At 38.0% G+C, this 21,922-nt stretch overlaps 1 protein-coding gene across 4 annotated transcripts in view; it reads left to right on the forward strand.

Moving 5' to 3' along the window:
* The window catches only part of LOC131693348 (tubulin-specific chaperone cofactor E-like protein), a 150,260-nt gene extending 128,648 nt beyond the window's left edge, over window positions 1-21,612 (forward strand). For all 4 annotated transcript variants that reach the window (XM_058981099.1, XM_058981100.1, XM_058981101.1 and 1 more), the window contains one exon: window positions 16,370-21,612. In XM_058981099.1, the coding sequence (XP_058837082.1) occupies window positions 16,370-16,559 (190 nt within the window). In that variant the 3' untranslated portion in view covers window positions 16,560-21,612. The remainder of the gene's footprint in view (window positions 1-16,369) is intronic.
* Window positions 21,613-21,922: the final 310 nt, after the last annotated feature.

A 21,922-nucleotide genomic window follows, 5' to 3' on the forward strand; every position in this document is an offset into this window, starting at 1 on the left:
AACTAAACTAAATTCTACCCAAAAATTTGAAGATGGTCTAACTGCCAAACGTAAACATTGAGAAAAAGTTTTGGTCAAATTCATTATAATATTTAAAAATTTGATACAGTTTTATTTCATATGATTGCGCATATTGTTTCTACTTGGACACCAAACGCAAGCAAATTCTTTTAAGGCCTGATATTACACCAAAAGGTAGAAAAAATAAGTTAAATCCTGAAATGTGACTTGCCGATAGATGTTTTCTTTTTTTCTGTTCATTCTATAGTTCGTCTAGCATAGCCTCTCTTTCTGCTTCACATAGTTTAAATAGACTGGCTGCATTTGACGTTCGATTTTTTGCTATTTGCATGTCTCGTCTCAGGTTAAATCTAATTTGATGACCAGATTTTAATAGGGATTTTTCACGAAACCGCATTTTTCAAATTGGCAGACGCGATAACTCAAAAACTTTTCAGCTGATTGACTTCATATTTTAGTGAGAGTGCATAATATGTGTAGCCAGTCGATGAGCCACGGAAAACTGAATTAAAAAAATTCTCCACATTATTTTGAAGAAAAGTAAGCGAATTTAACATTAAAATATAAGCTTTTTCAGTTTTTTTGATGCCATTTTTCGAAATTAAAACTTTTTTCTATTTTCTTTTTTGGTTCATTGAAGAACTACAAGTCTAAGCTTTATAAATCTTACTAAATTTTCTGTTTCAGACAATTTGATCAAGAGTTATCATGAACATCTGCTCTTGGAACAAGATCTCCCATGAATATCGACAGGTTTGTAACTATGTACAAAATTTCGTGCACGCATTCAACCCTTAACATGCTTCGTCTCGATGTACAGGTTCGCCTCGAACCTAAGCGAACGGTGTAAAAACTCTAGTTCAAGCATCCGTGTACGTACACCGGGTGCGTACACGAGAACGATTCGCACAAGGCAAAAAGAATCCACGCTAGTTTTGATTAGAGTGAGAATGAGAAATGGGGAGGTTGCACATGCGAACATGTGCATGTGTTTTTGTATGAAATACCTTGTTCGGGTTTGCACACAAAATGTGGATTTCATATGAGCACAAAACTAGGGGCTAGGAATGTATAACAAATTCGCATGAAATTAGAAAAAACACTTTTAATTTCCATTTTTGCATCAACTATCAACTTGCATTTTGGAGTAAGCCTTTTTCAAATGTTTGCCTAGAAATGGCTCACTTCAACTATAGACACTCATAGTAATAGACCAGCGAAGGTACTTTTATCGAGCCAAACGAACTGTCAAAATCCGGAGCCAAACGAGCATGACGTCATTCAATGCAAACAAGCAGAACAAGTATTGCGATTTTATTTAAAAAAATATATTTTGTTATTCTTAGTAAGCTTCACTTTTCGTGTACGTATTAGTATTTCACAGTGTTATTTAGAAAGATATTTATTGTGTTTAATATAACTACACAAAAAGCATTTTAATTATGTTCTTTTTCATCAACTTTGTGTTTCTGAAGAAATTGGATTTTTTTCTATCTTTTCTCAATTTCTTGTTGCTCAGTATCAAACATATAACTTCTCTTTTGATTCATATATTGAACAACTTGAAAAATTATTTTGATAAAAAGAGATGATCGAATACAGTCGAGCACGTTCGAGCTTGCACATTTTTGGGTGATGCCAGTTTAACATGCTTGTTTTTTTAGTTGCCAGTTTTGCGGTTTTACATCCGCGAGTCTATTACTATGAGTGTTTATAACTTCAACGAATCATGTACAACAAAAGTCGAAATGCCAAATTTAACGGAACATTGCATGATGATGACAAATTACAACTGAGCGAGCTAGTTCACAAGGTGTTAATATTTAGCATCGAACCGAACCAAGTTTCTCATACTATGATCGAATCAACAAAACATTTCAATACCATGTAAACAAACTCTCTGAACTGTCAAATAGGTGAGGTTAAACATTTTCATGCAATGCTCTACAGCGAGAGGTTCACTTTATTTTGTTTACATTGCCAATTAGGTTTTACACCAACCGACATAACCCCGCAAAACGAGCCGGATGAACTTCTTTTGACAATTCTCGGTGGTTTGTTTACATGGAAGTTACGTGAGTTCGAATGTAACAGATGAGCAACCGTTGCGCTCGCACTCACGCATCTGACAAAGTAAACAAACCACCGAGAATTGTCAAACATGAACTTCATTCATTATGAGTTCATTCGTGTCGTCATCTTGTAGAACTCAATGAATTTTGTACCGCGACTCACCACTTCATTTGCCGCGTTGCCAAGAACTCAAGAAAAATATACAAACCAGTGCTGCCCAAACACACTTTTTGAGTCTCACCATTCTTGCAAAGGTGAAAAAAATATTCAACATTCTTGCATTTTTCAAACTTTAAAAAATCATTAAAATATCACGATAGCTCTAAAAAGTCTCATTTTAACGGAAATATTCTTAAAAATGTGTAAACTTTCGATTAAAAATAAGAAAAAAGGGGGTTAGATCGGACGAGAAAGGTCTATACACGGCAATGTTAAAAAACCGTACAATGAGGTTAATTGAAAAATCACTGTTTATGCCTTTTAATAGTCTGATGCATTTATGTTTTTAAAACAATTTAGCTTTAGCTGAAATAATTTAATATTTAAGATCCATAATTGACTAAAACGTTATTTTGCTAATAATGGTACATACTATCGAGAACGTTATAAAGTTGTATTGTTGGGCGCTATCCACTCCAAGGACTGAGAGAACTTCTCTAACATTATACTTAGTAGTCAGACAGTTTACCCAAATCTGACTGTTTCGAATAAAATCAAAGAAAAGAGCGGAAGCTTACATCTTTTGAAACGTTTGTATCAGTTGCTGTTCTGCAGCACATGAAAAATGCCAAATACAACTATTTATTTGCTTCAGATTATTATGTAGTCCTTGGAATAGAAATCTGACATTTTAGCCTGGTAGGGCTTATTATACCATCCTACCCAACTACTTAACTAACCATGCATATAATATTTGGCTGACCTGCTTTGCTAATTCAAATTATCAGCACGATTACATAATCAAGCCAAAAATACCAAAAGTTCAGCAATGGAACTGAGAATTTGACAATTTCAAAAGCTGATTTTCAGCGAAGTAAATCTGTCAAATGGGTTAAATCCAAATTGCTGAGCTTTCAACATCTTGGATAACTAAAACGTTCAATTCAACGAAATTTTGCTGACGTCTGCGAAAATTGAGAAAGCGTCAAATCCCGGTTACAAAATAATAAATTACAATTAATTACTTCCTATAGTCTGCGATCTGTCTGATAATGAATTGACGATTGACAGTGAATCTTCAGGAGGCACCTCGACAAAATGCAGTGTAATACACCGTTCACACTACAGAGTTAAAAGTGATATAATAATTAGCAACAAGAAAAATGTCATCAAGATAGCGTTAAAACACGTTTAACTCGTAGTGTGAACGTAGTATAAACCATAATTCAAAATTGGTGCAGGAAATTTTGAATTATGGTTTATACTACGTTCACACTACGAGTTAAAACGTGTTTTAACGCTATCTTGATGACATTTTTCTTGTTGCTAATTATTATTACATGTTTTAACTCTGTAGTGTGAACATAGTTTTAGTTACTTGCGGAATGATGTGATAAACAACTGTGGAAATGTCTCAATGATTGGTCCAGTAGATTTTGAGTTATGATGTATACCGCAAAACAAATTTTCGACGTGGTGCCTGACTGAATAGACAAACAATCTTCGTATCAAAAAAAAAGAGTTCAATTTTTGCCGATAATACCTTACACACTTAGAAAAAATGAAAACTACATTTGACGTAAACAGCATTGCGACGTATTTTGCTGTCTAATAATGGAATTTTACATTGTTATTGTTATTGTTATTTATTTAGGTTTTAACCTCAGAGGTCATTCACCGTTAGATTTTTAAATTTTAATGTACATTTCATTTAACAGTTTTAACTTTATGTTCTTTAGAATACTGCGCAGGATTCGTCCTCATAATGGGTCTGATAGAAGTTCCACTCGCTGGGTGTTCTTGAGTATGTCAAGATATAGGTGTTCAGTGGGCCATGGAAGAACTTTCCAGCGTCCCATTTCGGGTGTGGCGGAGGGCCCATGTGCAGGCCGCTGTCTTGTTTAGATTTGTGCAGGTTGGCTCCTCTTGAAGATATGTATTGGTTGATGCCAGCAAACCTCCCCAGCACCCGGTAATATATAATGGATTCCTCAACCGCGGCGGAGGGCCTGCGGTTGAGGAATCCATTATATATTACTAAGGAAGTTCGCATCTTTGAGAAATTTTAAAAGGTTATCTTCGCGTACAGGATCATTAGAAAGTATTTCTCGAATGTACGAAGACATGTGGTATTTTTTCGGAGATCTTCCAGCTCTTTGCAGTTGACGAGCAGGTCCTCCACAGTGCGCCTAGTTTTGCAGGGATGATCAACCCGAGATATGGTGTGGGTGTGGCTGATCTTTGTGTGACCCACTCGGAGCCGGGATAATATTTTCTGCTCAGTTCTGCTCCTCCGGTCCTCCCATGTCTCCAGCGATCCCTTGATCTTTTGTAGATGCCCATACGATGCTCTCCAGTGAAGTGTGAAGTTTTCTTTCGCCTTTTTTGTAAATTCGATGTATATATCTGTGGTTGGAATTTCCATCGATATCAGTTTTCTAGCTCTACGACCTGTGGCTGCTAGTCTGTCTGCGTCGGTATTTCCCCGAATGCCGCTGTGTCCGGGTATCCAGCAGAATGTGGTGAGAATATCGGAGGTCATCTCGATCGCCTGTATGTAGGGGTGTTTCGATTGCCCAGATTCGAGTGCCGTGAGTACGGCTAGTGAGTCAGAGAATATCACCGTGGGTATATTTTCCGTTTTGTTTGCGATTGCCGTTGCTGTAGCCGCCGCTTCGGCTGAGAAGACGGAGCAGGAGGATGGTAGGCGGAGGGCAAGGCCAGTTCCAATACCACTTACTCCCACTCCAACCCCTTCATCCGATTTCGATCCGTCTGTGAAAATTTGGACATGGTTAAGATATTTCCCATTCAGAAGTTGCCGAAACGCGACTCCTACGACATTGGGGGAATCTCCTGCCTTGATTTTCCGCGACAAACTGATGTCGATGTTGGGACCTCTGTCCGACCAGGAGCGTGGCCAATTTCTATGCCGCCGGGCAATGATAGGTAGTAGATTCCCAGAGTACTTTTCGTAGGTATCGTTGGCTATATTTTGCAGCAAACACTCATTTCCTGATGTCCGTTCAAGGAATCCAAGAGCTCTTCTGAGGACCGTCGCAGCTGCTGCCCATCGAAAGGGGAGCATGCCAGCCTCAACGCATGCAGCTTCGGCTGGGGTGCTTGGTAGTAAGTTTGAGGCCATTCTAATCGCTCCGTGATAGACTGGGGCCAAATATTCTATGAGTCCCTCTAAGTTTCTACTAGTCATTTCTATACCGTAGAAGATTCTACTACTAATGATTGCTTGTGATATGTTTAGAGCGGTTTTACGATTGCTTTTCAGATGACGCGAGCTTATCGTCCGGACTAAGCGCTTTTGACTTTGGCAGTCTCTCTTGATCTGCCGAAAGTGAGGTATGCACGTCATTTTCCTGTCCAGAGTGACTCCTAAAATTTTTGGTTCTTTCCGAAACGGAATTACTGATCCGTTCAAAATGACCGGTCTGTCAGTGGCTATGTGGTGAGATCCACAGCAATGGGTTATAATGCTCTTGCTTACAGCGATGTTGAAGCCAACCGAGTTTGCCCATCGACTGGGGGACTCCGTTGTCTTCAACGAATTCTTCAGAGAGGGTTCCCCCAATACCTACTTTAAAGCAACGGTTGCTGAGAAATTCTTTCACGAAACGGCCACCCCCCCTTTGTGTAATTGTTTAAGAATTCCTGCTCGCCAAACAGTGTTGTACGCTTTTGCAATATCCAATATTGCTATGTCGGCATTTTGGCCGCTGTTTAGTGTTTGGTGTATTACTTCTCATAGAGAGCCCAGGTGAAGACCCGGTCCTAAGCCCTTTCTGAAAGCAAATTGTCGTTTGTCTAGCAGTTCGTTATCTTCCAGAAAGGTTGATAATCTCCGGTTAACCATCCTTTCGAAAGTTTTAGCAGTACATGGTAACAGGCTTATCGGTTTAAAATCACTTACTGATCTCTTACTCTGGCATTTTTTGGGTAACGGCACGACGAGAGCCGTCCGCCAGTCGTCTGGGAAGGGTCCACCCTCCCACAGTCTATTGAAGCTGTCTAGAAGCGCCCTTTTCCCGGCTGGCCGAAGGTGTCGAAGGAGAGGATATCCCACTTCGTCGAGACCCGCGGAATTTCCACTGGATGCACTGAGTGCTGCTGCTAACTCCGGTCCAGAGAACGGCCTATTGTAATGTTGACTGGAATCGGGTGTGAACACTGTCGGTGTCGCATCATGAATTGCTTTGCGGTTTGCAAAATTAGACGGAAGGAATTCATCTGATGCCATGAGTTGAAAATGCCGCCCTACTTCATTCGCAATTTCTTCGGGATCCACGGTCGTTACTCCGTTAATCTCGAGAGACAGTCCGTTCTGTCGGCGTTTGCCACTAATTGCGTTTACCCTTCTCCATAATTCCGCCGTCGAGGACTCTGGACCTTTGCCGTCAAGGAATTCTGACCAACTGTCTGCTTTTGCTTTCTGGATAGCTGCTCTTCCCTCATTCCTTTTCTTTCGAAAGTCTGCCGACCTATCATCCCATTCTGGATGGTTATTTGGCGTTTTTTAAGCAGTCGTAAGGCTTTCCTGCGCGCTTTAAAAATTGCTGCTATCTCGTTATTCCACCAGTAAACCACCTTAGGTGGAGGTAATCCACTGGTTCGTGGGATGCTTGTTTGTGCTGCTTGATGTGCTACCTCTGCAATTTCCGTTGGTGAGTATTGTCGGTCTCTATCGAGGCGATCGTCTATAGTTGCTTCATAAGCAGCCCAATCCGCTTGGTCATACCGCCATCGTCTTCTTCTAGTGGTTGTCGGCGGTGTCCGGTTGTAGTGTATCTCTATGGGGTAATGGTCGCTGCCACTCGTGTCCTTATGGATCGACCATCCGCAGGAGCCTACCATTGACCTAGAGCAGATCGTTAGATCGATTGCAGATTCAGTTCTGCCGCGCGTGAATGTTAAGCTTCCGTCATTTAGGATGACAGCATTTGCTTCCTCTACCGCTTCCATGATTGCATTACCACGATGACAGCAGCGGGATGACCCCCACGCCGTGTGGTGGGCGTTGAAATCGGTAGTTTGGCTTTGACATCTCGTACATTTTGAGGAATGTATATTGTTGCTATCGTACATTGCCTAGGGTACGTAATCCATTTGGCTACCACGATTAAATCTGTGTCGAGTGAGATTGGTTCAGCTTGCAGATCTACTCTGATACCAAGACCTACTGTCTGATGTAGATTGGACCGCTAGCGGTATCCCAATTGTATCGGTTTCCGAACCACGGTGTTGGGTCCATGTATTTTCGTAGGTGAGTTTCTTGTAAAGCCAGACAAATTGGTTCCGTTTGTGCGATCATGTGCTGCAGTTCTCCAAGGTTTGTTTTTAGACCGTTGGCGTTCCATTGTATGGCGATTAAGCATTCCCCCCCCCCCCGGATTGTGTATGGCCAATCTGAAGCTATGATGTTCTGTTACACTGGTACTGATGGATTGGATTGTCGATGTGGGTGGTGTGATGGGTTGTACGATACCCGGATATTCTTTAACTTTGGGATTCTTCTTTTTTGATTCGTTCTTGACCCTCCTAGTACGGTGCAGAAAAACTTCGGTATTCGGTTTGAGCATTTCCTTTCTTGAATTGGGCAAACTGGGGTTGGTGGGTAGTTCGTTCGGAGCATTTTCTCCGATAATTGTCGAATAGACGAGTGGTATGGTGTTCATTGCCGTGTGGCCGTTGATTTCATTGGCGCTTCTTCTGTCTGTGAATGTGACTGGGTGCCATGAGCATCCGGCTACTGGACTGAGGTAGCGATGGGAAGGTGACCGGAAACTGTGGGTTGTGCGGCCGGTATTTCGTCCGTCTTGCCCTACCACTGTAGGGCTACTGGGAGGGTTCGGTCCGCCGATGCATTCGTTGGTTGACAATTTTAATGCTTCGTCTGTTTGCTTTGCCTGAGTAGTTGTCAAGGTCGATTCCATCGAGTATTCTGTTGTTGTTCTTGTGATTTTTTCCTAAGCGGTCGGCCCGCCTGCTCGATACCTGCCGAAAGTAGTACCAATTTGTGGGGTGTCTGCTGGGAGATTTTGAAACGGGGTACTAATTTGCATTATAATGGTATTATTTGTACTTATTTATAGTTTATATGTCACCGCAAAATTGTTATATTCTGTTTGTTGATTTTTCTCGGTGAAATTAGTGAAGTTTGTAAATAGCGAGAATAGCGAATGCAGACAGCCGAACAGGACAAATCGTTCGTCAGTCGGCAAAAGATGTGTATGAATGGAGTGTGTTTGGAGTGAATTCTTGCGTCCGACGATGGCTGAAGCATAGTAGGCCGAAACATTACGTAACGACGAAGAAAACTGGTATCGTTTTTAATTTCACCGAGAAAAATCAACAACCAGAATACATAACATATTATTTGTACTTGCCTGAAGATTTTCCAATGGTCCCACGCCGACAGCCGCCGGGGGTGCATCGGGGTGTGCCGGAACGTCCCCGGTCGGGGTCAGCGCAGGCGAGTGGTTTGATGTTATTTCGTTTGATATTTGTTTCATGTTTCCTTCTTGATCCAGAATTAACTCTATTTGATGGCGGTCAAATTTGTAGTTCGTTATTGTCTGTTTCAGTCGGAGAATTCGATAGTGATTGTACCCTCTTTATTTCGATACTGGTTGAATTTTTCTATGGGTTCTATGGAGCTAGGTCTGATTATCGTATTCCTTCGTTGTTCCATTGTCGAGTTGGCTTCCGCCTTCTTCTTGATTGGACTCCTCGATTTGTCCTCCCTTTTGTGATTTCGCTCCATGTTCCTTTTGCGTTCTTATTTGAAGCTCTCCTTTTTCTGGCTTTCGTCGGTGGAGTCCATCTATTCTGAAGTTTTGCTATTTTTTGGGATAGCACCGATAGTAGGTTGCTGTTTTTCCTTGCTGTCTTCGAATTTTCCGTCAAGTTTTTGTTTACTGAAGTCTTTGAATGCACCTCGAAGGGCGGCTAGTTCTCCTAAAACCTCTTCAAGTTGTTGTCTTGTCTCCGCCAGTTGGGTTTTCAAGCTGCGTATCTCGTTATCTTTTGCGTTGTCCACTTGCTGATTGAGGTTACTTTGCTTAAGTTTTGTCAGCTCATCTCGTAGTAGTTTTATGGTTTTGTCCTTGTCATCTAGGTTGGGGTTCAATCGTTCTTTAAGAGTGTCTACTGTCTTTCTTTTCGTTATGATTGCTCTCGCCTCCGAGAATGATAGGTTATTGGAAACTTTTATTTTAATTATATTTTGCTCGTCAATGTATTCACGATGGCGGGTTGAGTGCTCCCCTCCGCAGTTAATGCATTTATTTGGTGCTTTGCACAGGTATTCTTTACTGATCTCGTGTTTTTTCGCTACATGTCAGACATATCTGCGGGTTGGGGCAGGAGCGGCTACCGTGACCGTATTTTCCACAGTTATAGCACATCATAGGTGTCGGAAAATGTTGGCGAACGGGGGTGCGGACTAGTCCCATGAAGATCGTTTCGGGGAGGTATGCCTCTGGCTTCTTTGACTGCAGATATAATATTCGTGGGATCGGTTTGAAGTTTCGTCCTTACGGATTGAAAGATCAAGAATGGGTTAGCGGGTAGTCGTTGCTCCGCCTCCCCCTCTTCATTTACCGCCCGCATTAAGAGTGTTTGTGTGTCGATTACATCCCCGGAGTTCATATAATCAGGTATAGCGTGGCTAGAGGATGGTCCTCCCTCCCTATCGGGAGGAGGCGTATGCAGCCCCATTGGCCTCGGTTAACTATTTACTTGTTCGCAAGCTTTATTTTCAATCCTGCGTCACCTGTATCGAACTTGGTAGACTTGTATTCAATCTTGCGTTCCACCTTGTGTTGTACCTATTCGCTATTGCACGCACGTTTTCTTGATCGCTGTTCTGAATTAGGTTATTTTTGAACGATTGTCTCACGATGTCCGGGTGGCCGAGCACCGGCGTCACAAATTGTTGAGCTACGCTTCCGCAGCGATATACACAGCTTTTCGGTTGTTAAGTAACCAAACTACAACCCTTTTTAAGTAAATCACTTGCGGCGCCAAATATCTATTGATCTAATGATTGAACCGGCACAATACACTACCAACGACACGACTAGACACTAGCATTCCAAAACTGTATCGCAAATCTGACTACCCCTCAGTGACTCAGGTAACTGGTACTGTCAAATTTCAAATTACACGACAAAATGCATGAAACTAGCAACACTTTGGAATCCGTTATTTATTTCAAATAGTTACCGTCGCACATAAAATGCTGATTGTTGTAACTAGCAGTGGTAAAATGTTTGGCATTGACAACATCAGTGGTAAGCAGCACTGGGTTTGATACCTTCCGGAGATAACCAGTTTCGGCAATGGGCAAAATATGAAACTGTTGGTTCAGAGAACTTCTCGATTCTATCCACTGGCAGCACAATGCGTTATCCTTGGTAGAGATAAACATACTAAAAATGGAATAATCTATCAGTTCAATCCAATCACTGCACAACCCGTAAACGGAGGAATCATTCAGTTGCCGTACAAAATTCAGCAGATAACTCTTCTGCACGAGACAGGGCCAGACTTTTTGAAAGGTTTGCTTATTCTGGATGAGAAAAACGAAGCTCACGTATTACCGGAAAGTTCTGCCAAGTACGCTAACAACGTCTACATCTTCAGCACTGATCGTGAAACTACCACAATCAGGGGATATTTTATTGAATTCCGCTCTGGGAAGCTTAGTACGATTCCAATGTGGACCGTAAATCTCGGAGGAGCAGGAAAGGGACAGAAAATTATTGCAATCGAAGGTAAAAATCCAATTGAACATGTGCACTCACAAGGTCGCGTTTTAGCCGATAGATTGGTGATTACAAGTACATCAACCCCAATCTGGTTGCGGTGGCAACTCATGGGCCAGACAACATACATAAATGTAGGTGACATGGTGTGAGTTTTCTATCGTACATCGAGTACTAAAAGATTTCTTTTCAGACATTTTGAACATTCATCTTTTGGACGTCGTATCAGGATCTATTGTATTTTCCTTGTCACACAAACGCGTTCGACCACCGCTGCACATGGTGCACTCTGAAAACTGGCTCGTATATTCCTACTATAATGACAAAGTTCGCCGAACAGAGATAATAATTGATAATAGTTGATTAATAACTGCTTTATAAAAGCAGGTAGTTTGTGGATATAGTGCCAATACGGTTGTCCCTTTAGGGAAAACTGCCTGTCCATCTGTTTCCGGATTAGCTCTCATAAGAGGAAGCGGAACAATACTGCGCTTACTCAAAATGTGTCGATCCTTTTGCTCTTCATCAATATCGTCCACTTCGTACTTGTTGGCAGACGAGATGTATTGTACTACTTCGGCAAGTATCCAATTTTCTTCATCTTCGAGACCTTTAACATGAGCGGCAACCATGTCACCCCCGGTTTTGCAACGTAAGTACTATCAGCCGGAACGCTACCACAAAGCGGTGAATTTTTTTCTCCAGGTTTACTGACAAAGAGTGGTAGCGTTTGAGCCGAAATCTGTAGCATTTTCATAAGCGCACCTCTTCGGATTGTTTCTTTATTTCTCGCATTTACGATGTTGGGTTCGTTTCTCTTCCGCTCATTCTCTATTTCAACAATAACCGATTTAAGCGAACGGAGTCGTTCCTACCCAAATGAAATGTTACGTATACTAAAAATTAAGAATTTCGCTTTCGTTCTCATGATTTACCTGTACTTGAAGCATCGCTTGTTCAGCAGTTAGCGGCATATTTATTGGACACCAACTTTTTTCAAAATAACTTCCTTATCAATGCGAACGTCCGTACAAAATGCAACTGTTTTATTATTAAATATTTAATAAGTTAATTCATGGAGAACGCTGAATTAATCGAAAGCTTTACGGAATCAATATGGTTGCTATACAGCAACAGAAAATCAAATAAACAAAGAAGTGTTGCTGAAGAATTCTTTTTTTAACTGTTTCGGGGGGTGACTCAATGAACTGGTAACTGGCGGTAAACTACTCGGACACTTTTTCATCAGAAAGTTACATGAAGTTTCAGGTCGTGTCGTTGACACTACTGTGTATAAGCGACAATTTACGGAGCTTAACAGTAGGCGACCTATTCGCGATGCGTGTTCGGTACAAACTCGGAATTTTACATGTTTTGACAAGTGAAATAAAATATTGTGTCTCTTTTGATGTAGAACTCGGTTGAATGGAGATGGCGAATTGTGAACAAAGTACATTTTCACCTGTTCTTGAATGTAAATTCAAGTGAATTGTGACGTTGCATTTATGTGCATCTAAAATAAAATGTAAATTTTTTAAGTGTGTACGCAATCCCCCTTTTGTTCATCATCTGTCCAGTCTCAGCCTTCACAACTCTTTCATACCCATATATGTTCTATCATTAAGAATTAAACGAAAATTTGTTCTACAGCGGAAATGCAAATCGTTCAAGATATCCTAGAAAATTATAAATTGCGAAACAATATAAGCAAGCTTCGATATCATTTAAATAACGATCAAAATAAGAATATTTGTAGCAGATTATTTGCCGTCATATTTAAAAGTGCTACTTAGGTTGTATGGCATGGATTTATTAACAATTTTTTATTTAATCTTAGTTTTGAGCTCTTTCGAAAACGGTAAAAATGTAAAGAAACTTCCACTTGCTTATTGTATTCTTTGTGAGAAGATATAACTAGAAAAGGGTACAAATTGTGATTCTTTTCTTTTCCTCGTCTTAAAATAACTAAAACATTGTGGGCAAATTAAACTTCTCTCATTTTGATTGCCACAGGTAAACTAATAAACGAAAACAATTTGTATTTAATGCAGCTTTAATTGTATATTATAAAATTTCGTTCTACGGTTTGTTTCAAAATGATTCGACTTCTGCTAACCTGCAATATAACTCTTCGATGTGGCGTTTTGAAATGAGCGTGTAGTACCTTCTAGATATGGGACGATAATGAATATAAAAAATGGAATTTAAAATACGATTGGACCTGTTTTTCGTACGGGATCAAACTTGCTTGCTTGCCCTCATATGGTTTGTGTGCAACATGGGTCATAATATTGCACATGAAGTTGATTCAAATTATTAAGATGTATGCAAGAGGAGCCGGCCTTTTACACTGTTTTCGTTTGGCTTCAGGATGCAGCCATTTCTGTAATGGCAGGTATTAACGTCTTAGACCGGACTAAACTTCGGCCTAAAATCAAAGATAATACCGTGTAGCGGTACCAACTAGATTCAAGCTTACCGCCATAGGTCAAAATGTTTCTTTGACACCAGTTGTAAAATGTATCAATGAGGCACTGCTTACGGTAATCGGCTTCATTCCTTATGACAAGAAAAAATTTCAAGTTATCGGCGAAAAACAGTTTCCCTCACAACATTAGAACGAAGACCGCATCATTCATGAACAATGAAAATAGTTACGAACCTAGTGTACTACCTTGAGGAACTCCGGAATTATTAGAAGAAGATTCAGACACAAGTTAGGATCGAAGCCAGTGCAGAATCTTCTAGTTTATCAAGCTTTGCTAGCAGTATTTCATGGTACACAGTGTCGAAAGCGGTCTTAAGGTCTGTGTAGACCGTGTTCACCTGGAGTTTCCTGGATATTTTCTTTAAACAAAACGATGTGAAGCTAACTAAATTCGTCTCAACCGATCGATCAGGGAAGAATCCGTGCTTCTGTAATGTTTATTAGCAAAAAACAGCACCTCATTGATAAGCGATTCGAAGATTTTGGACTTGATTCTTAGCGATGTGATTCCCCGGTAGTTCTGGATATTTCTTTTGTCATTTTTATTGTGTACCGGAAACATAACTGAATACTTCCAATCATCGAGAAATTTTTGCTGTTGAAGCGACATATTGAAAAGATGCGTCATTGGGATCGCTAAACTATCGGAGTATTTTTTCGGAATAGCTGACGGCATAGCACTTTGTCCTGGAACATAAGACGATTTCGTTTTCTGTATTGCAGAGAGAACCGATTGTACTGAAATGGTGAATACATCTATGTCCACCGCACCAACGAGAACATGATGGGCCGCGTTTTAGAGTTCGATGGCAGATGGCGCATCAATCGTGAAGGCACACGAGAAGTAGTTGGCAAATAGGGAGCATTTTGCCGCCGTCGTAGTCGCTTCTCCATCATTGTAGACCACCCTAGATGGAAGACCCGTTTTCTTTCTCTTCGTCCTTCGCCCTGAAGTCCTTCGGGTTTTGTCGTAATATTTGTTGGATGCGGTTCACATATCCTTTGTACAATTTATTGTGAAAAGCGAAAAGTGCTTGAAAATAGGGCATCGTCGATTTGTGTACACACTTAGAGCTAAGGCACGGATGCGTTTCAGATTCCAAAGCATGGCGTTATACCAGGGAGGCCAGGTTAACATTCTGGCACGGAGTTTTCAACATAGTCAAAGAGTAATCGGTTTTAGAGATCGACCTCAACATCTACATCCACGTAGAGAGCGGCGTAGTGCTACTAAATCAGAAAATTACGACGATTCACAGGTAAAGTTTCTTCATATTGTGGTGAACTAATGATGGAAATGGAACTAAGCGGCTGGCAAGATTTGTTGTCAATGATAACGGGTTGGGGTAAGCGTATCTACGTCCAGAAGAAACCCACATGAGTCCTGGTTGGTTGAAATCACCAAGGACTAGTATCATATCGGTTGCATCTGCCTGTGAAGAAGCGTGTTCTATAGTATCTAGATGGAACTGCGTAATAGTGCAGTCAAACCGCCTTTCTGGAGGAATGTTAATAGCTCCAATAAAGTAGATCTTCGTCTTCGTAGTAATCTTCGTCCAAACAGCTTCAATGCTTGTTGAACTATCCACCCCATATTCACAGGAGGCAAGTGCGGAAGAAACAGTGATCAAAACTCCCCTGTCGCGACCATGGATGCTGTTACGTGCGCTTCGATCCACACGATAAACCGCGTAAAAATCCCCGAAGATTCATTGATGTAATACGATCATCAAGCCAAGATTCTGCCAGAACGTAAATATCGTAGTCGCCGTCAACAGCAGCCAAGTTCAAGTTCTTGGTTTAGGTCCTCAACAGCAGCCAAGTTCAAGTTCTTGGTTTAGGTCCTTAGCCCTCTGACATTTTGGTAGTACAACCGCAAACCGCCAACGCCACGTGCCAAGCGTGCCGGCATATTGCAAGGACGTTATGTACACGATGGCATGCTAGAAACCAAAAGGTTTTCGGGGAGCGGATCGTAAATTAAAGTATAATTCTCGCCTGAGATGATAGTTCGGAAGCGCTCGTGAGCTTCCTTAGTACGGTATAACAGGCGTTCCGGTGATGGCAGCGCAGCGTGAATTTGTGAAGTCTCGGCGATGGTGGCGAAATTATATTTCGTTGAAACAACGACAGATTATTTGAATGAGTTGTACACGATGGTATGCTAGAAACCAGAAGATTTTCAGGGAGCGGATCGTCATTAAAAGCAAAATACTCGCCTGAGAAGGGAGTTCGGAAGATACACAACAGAAAATATCTTCACTTTTTTGGAATTACCGCTTTTATTTTATTCGAAGTATGATGGAATACCGAATAAAAAACATTTGAAGCAACATAAATTTATTTGAAGTTTTTTGATCAAATGATTAATGAATTATGTTTCCTTATATCTAACCCTATATATATATATATATATATATATATATATATATATATATATATATATATATATATATATATATATATATATATATATATATATATATATATATATATATATATATATATATATATATATATATATATATATATATATATATATATATATATATATATATATATATATATATATATATATATATATATATATATATATATATATATATATATATATATATATATATATATATATATATATATATATATATATATATATATATATATATATATATATATATATATATATATATATATATATATATATATATATATATATATATATATATATATATATATATATATATATATATATATATATATATATATATATATATATATATATATATTATCCCATGGCTATCATTTAGCCACCAATTTTTAATACATCGGAATTTCCCTTTTTTCGCAGGACTGTGGTTGATCTAAAAGCTCGTTTGGAACGTATTGTCGGGCTTCCCGCTACCAAGATGCGTCTGTTCTACGTTGATCAAGATTTGCGCGATCTGCAAGGATTAGAAGAAATGAAATATCCACATAAACGGTTATATAGCTATAACATCCGTTCCGGAGACGAGATAATCATCGATCAAAAGCATTAACAACAAAACTGATATGTGTTTTTTGCATGTTAAGATTTTTCAAAAAATAATACAGTAATAATTTGACTGCCATTGCTGCTTACAACGATGCAATCATTTTCATTATATATGCAGCTAAGAGTATGGTACTATACATCTTTCTCACAAGTTACGAAACGCTTAGAATAGTTTTAATGTTATGTAATATTTTTTTTATTTAACATCGCGATAATTTATGCGTACTATCAGTTTATGTAGGGCATTACCACAGATAACAGACCTTTAAGCGAGAACAAAATTCATTGAAAACCGGGGTAAACTTTAAAACAGGTAAACGTTGGCAATCAGTGTCACACTATTACCTATATATTTGTTTGAGAGTTGCACTTCTGCACACTGCATAGATTACTGCGCCTTCTACAAACGTTTGCCAAACATGTTTCGGGCGCTAGCTTTATTTGATATAGCAGTGGTAAATGTTTACACACATTTAGAACCGAGCCTAAACGTCTTTTATTGATGGTAATAATATAATCAATTGTACTATACAGAATTAGGCCGTATACTAATGAATAGAAGGCTGTTACGGACAATATTGGCAGCTATCCTATATGATTCGTTCAAGCAGGTAAGTCGTATTGCGCCATGATCTGTGGTGTAATTAATTATGATATTTTCAAAGGACATTATGACGTAATTTGAAGAAAATATAGGCCGCCTAAAATGCAAATATTACGAAATATTAAAAATCAGTTCTTTGTCAAGTGAATTCTCTTGAAGCTTATCTAAAGCTTGATGGAATATACATCGGTCTACTTGACGGTGAGCATAGTGATAAACAGTGTAGCCGCGCCATAAAAAGTGAGAGCGGTCATCTAGATAATCGAAAAATGTGCTATTTGTATATTTTAGGCAAAATAAAACAAGTGTTCTTCATTCAGGAATATTCAGGAAAAATCGGATTCCATGAACTTTTGGCTCAAAAAATGCAAAACGGCGAACTTATTCCTGGTGCAGCAATTCGTAGTTAGCAAACGAAATAGTTTTCAAACAGTTCTTATCAGAAACTACGAACACTAGTTTTTTATTTTCAATACTTATTTATTGTCGATGAAACTCAAAAACCTCCCAGAAAATAGAAATTTTATTTTATTTACATTGCGAACATATTATTTCATAATAGAACTCTGACGATAGCTGATATAAAAAGGACATATACGTAAATAATCATATTTTATCAACTTTAAAGTTTATTATATTACTGTTTTTCTTTGAAAAACATCGGGGCAGTGGATTGCACTGGTTTTGCACTGTCTAGCAGAATTGGGAATAAATTATGAATTACTCTGGAAGCTGATAAGCCTCGATCAACATTTTATTCTATTGTATATACCTCAAGAAATCTTCACTCAAATAAAAGGTACATCAACTTCTTTATGTCCATGTTGTTTGTAAACAACAACGTTTTAAAACTGCTAAAACTTTTGATTTAGACAGAATTTACTCACAAAGACAAGGAAGACTAGTAACTGGGACTATTAGAACTTAGAACTGAAGTTATTGTTATTAGTCTGATATAACTCTGCTGGAGCAGTACCACCCGAGATACTGACAGTTGGCGTTGATAAATGAAATTTTGATATATCTTCATTATTTTCCATTATTATTGAAAACTGCTAAAGCGTATCTTCGACTATCTTTTCCTAGCATATAGAATATTGAAAATTTTCTAGGAGAATCGTGTTGAGCACCGGAAGGTAAATATTGAGCAGTTTCCATCACTGCGAAAGAAGCATCTTTCAAAGCGGGTTTTTCGTGTTTCTTGAACCCTATGAACGCTAGAAAAAAGTTGGGCATGTAAGGATTAACTTAGATTAGTTCTTCATGCATTCAACGTGTAATTGTTCAAAAAGAAAATATATAATCTAGAAGAACAGCTCATGAAAGAAAGAATTATGCAATTTAATATTCATTCAATGAATATACGAATAACCAGACATATTGATATCTCATCTATTCTTAAGCACAGTGACTGTATTCTCGAGGCCATCACAAATAGAACTACGGAAACTCTTTGATGTGAGAGAGAGTTTATTCCTGTACTGTAATGAGTTACTGAAACGAAGAAGCTATCGTCACAAACGTAGAATCCGTAGCCTAATGTGGATCCTGTACATAACACTGCCAGTTTCCATTGGATTCAAAACTTAACGAATGCTCATTATTTTTCCCCATTTTTTTGTTAACAACAATAGGTCAATTTGTTAAATGTTGTAACGGCATTAAATTAGCAAGGGACTGGAATGTGGAGTATATTTTTCAATATTAAGAGCTAAAGGAGAGCAAGGAGTTGAAGGAAGAAAGTTTCGAAAAGCGGGGAAGGGGCCATATGAGCGTCTCGGCAACTTAACGCTTTGTTTGCTATCGCAGGAGCTAGGATCTGTTGGCATTAGAAATGTGAATCACCTGAGTCTGCGGCATGTCCGGACGAGCGTAAAGTAACTTTGTATTTCAAGGCTTATACATGCAGACATTCTGAAAATGGTTTATAAAGACTGATTCGGAGTGTCCTTTGTTATGTTTGGTATTGGTAAGGTATTCTTAAACTTTTTGTAGACTATCGCTGATAGTGTAGAAATCGTTCGATTTTTTCGAAATTTTAAAATCCTTTCATTGAGGAATGAAAATAAGAGAAATGGAGTAATAATAATCATTTCATTCCGCTTTCATTAATCTATTCATTACAAAAATAAGCCTTTAATTATGTCAATAAATTAAAAACTTTTCCATTCCTACACACAAAGATCAAAAACGTAAACATAAAGTAGGAAGCATGAATTATTTTATACTAATGATCCAAGAAATTATATATAGATGTAAAAATATTAACGGTAATATCCAACGTTTTTGATTTTTTTCCAAAGCTATGCTGAGCTTTTTTTAAAGTAATATCACAACCCACATTATAGTTTATATGCAGCCATCGATAAAAACTTCCGAGGCGCACTAGCATTTTGGAACAAATCGTGTTTTATTCTGCTGGGAAGTGCAAAGCCAGTACATTCTAACACCCGGTTATTCGTCATTTCTTTTTATAACACTTCCCATAAAATTATTTCGCTGAGTGTACCACTTCCCGGAAAACCGTTTCTCATAATACCATTTCCGTATATTAAACAATACTAAAACCACAGCTCATTAAACTCACTTTGAAAAGACTATATTGTCGAAAATTGTTATAATCATTCTATTTGGGATTTGGTTGATTATATCGAAAAATTTAAATTATTAACACGGTTGGTAATATACAATATAATAATTATTTTTCATCTTTTGAGATTCCAAACTAGTTGTGGAATATGTTTTTTGTAGTGCTCGTTGATTAAATGGAACAGATTTAAAAGTTATACAGTGACACAATCTCGTATTCGTACACTTCTAGTGTATATGTTTAATATTGTTTCATAAATGTTTGCGCTATTTAATATAGGTATTGTTTTGTAAATGTGGTAGTAGAATCATCATCTGTCATTTTCTTATCATTTGTAATCTAAAGTGTGCAAGTTTCCGTACACAACACATAAAAAATCATTACTTGGTGTGAAAATGGCACAATTTCATATTCGTACACTTATGAAAAGTCAATCAATTTGTAATTTAAGACCTGTTACTTCTTTATTTTTTTGTTTTACTTAGAAAAATAGATGTTATGACTACAGAAAAGTGTTGATTGGCACAGTTTCCTCTACACTTGTTTAAGAAATTCCTTCAAATTAACGTAATTGTTAAAAAAGTAAACTAACTGCCATTTTGGGACGGAAACCAATTATTACCAAAATGACGCTAAATCACTTCATGAAATCTTTGAAATTGTTCAAAGGTTGCGTCCAACTATTTACCATGTCGCTGAAAACTTTGATGTGGCGAAACGTAGAGAAGGTATTGCGAAAAACTTGAACCGTAAAAAATTTACCATGAAGGATAAACGATTTTGAATTAGAAAAATTTGGGAAAATCGAGTAATTAATTAATGTTATATACTTGGTAAAAAAATTGAATCATAGCATTTAAGTATAAGTCTGCTCTGGTACGGCTCGTAGTCTATGGAGAACGGATAATTACAGTGCCTGTGTTCTGAGCAAGAAGTGCTTCATCAATGAGTAGAACAAAGAATTGATTTGTTATTTACTAAACAACATTGAAACATTTTGTAGGAATATTGGAAAGATTGTAAAATTTGTCTACGAGTCCAAATTCAACATCTTTGACTGAAATGGCTGTTGTTTCGAGTGGAGAAAATCGAACTCAGGCCTGGACGTAAAAGTCTTATAACAGCAGCTTAGTGAAGTTATTGTATGGGGTATTATATGTCCACTAGAAGTGCTAGAAATTTGGTCTTCATTGATGGAATGATGGATCAGAATGTGTATTTTAATATGAATATCTTAAAATAATTTTTAAAGTAAAGCGTCCGAAAAATGGTATTTTTATTAAGAAATGATGGATATTGGAAATTCGATCAGGAGAAGAACCTAAAGCATAAGGCGTGCAAAAAACGTTTAGAGTAAATTTATAATTGTTTAAATGTTATGGATTCTCGACTGCGGACCCCGTTTATTAACTGACTAGAAAAATTATTATACTGAGAATGATCTTAGAAACTACTATTTAGAAGAATGGGATAAATTTTAAGTTGAATACACACAGAAACTAGTGGTCAGCTTTCCAATACGATTGAAAACTGTAATTACAAACAAAAGCTACCACATTGAATATTTATTATAGAAATTTCAATTGATTTTTGAAAAAATATGTGTGCTGTAGGAATATGAAATTGCGTGTATATTTGACTACCTTTAGAATTATGATCATTTTTGAAAAAATTAGCATTTGTAGTACAAAGATAATTATTGTATCTTCGCTATGCTGTCTAGTAAACTATTTCTACATAAATAAAATGTCTCGTAAACTAATTGTTTACTTGTAAAATGCATATAAGCATTTTGCATAGCAATGTACGAAAATGAGATTGTGTTACTGTAGCATTCATTTGAAATTGAAAACGTCAATCAATTACCATCAATTCTTTTAATACCTTTGGCCATTTCGTCTCTTTTAAGGCGGCAGTTCATAAAACGAGAACGTGTGAAATACTGTCCTCCAGCGTATTTCAACCATTTAATTCCATACCTTCATCCGAAAGATTTTTATTTACATGTTTATATAGCAATGAAGGTTGAAAATATTATAGAAAATTGGGTCATAAAATGAAGAATAAAATTCTTCTTTTATTCCGATTAAAACTCTAGATAGATCGAAATATAACAAAATATATATGTTCAACCCTTAAAACTAAATCTAAATATTTTTATTGATTTTCTACG

The sequence above is a fragment of the Topomyia yanbarensis genome, chromosome 3, assembly GCF_030247195.1.
Source record: "Topomyia yanbarensis strain Yona2022 chromosome 3, ASM3024719v1, whole genome shotgun sequence".
NCBI lineage: Eukaryota > Metazoa > Arthropoda > Insecta > Diptera > Culicidae > Topomyia > Topomyia yanbarensis.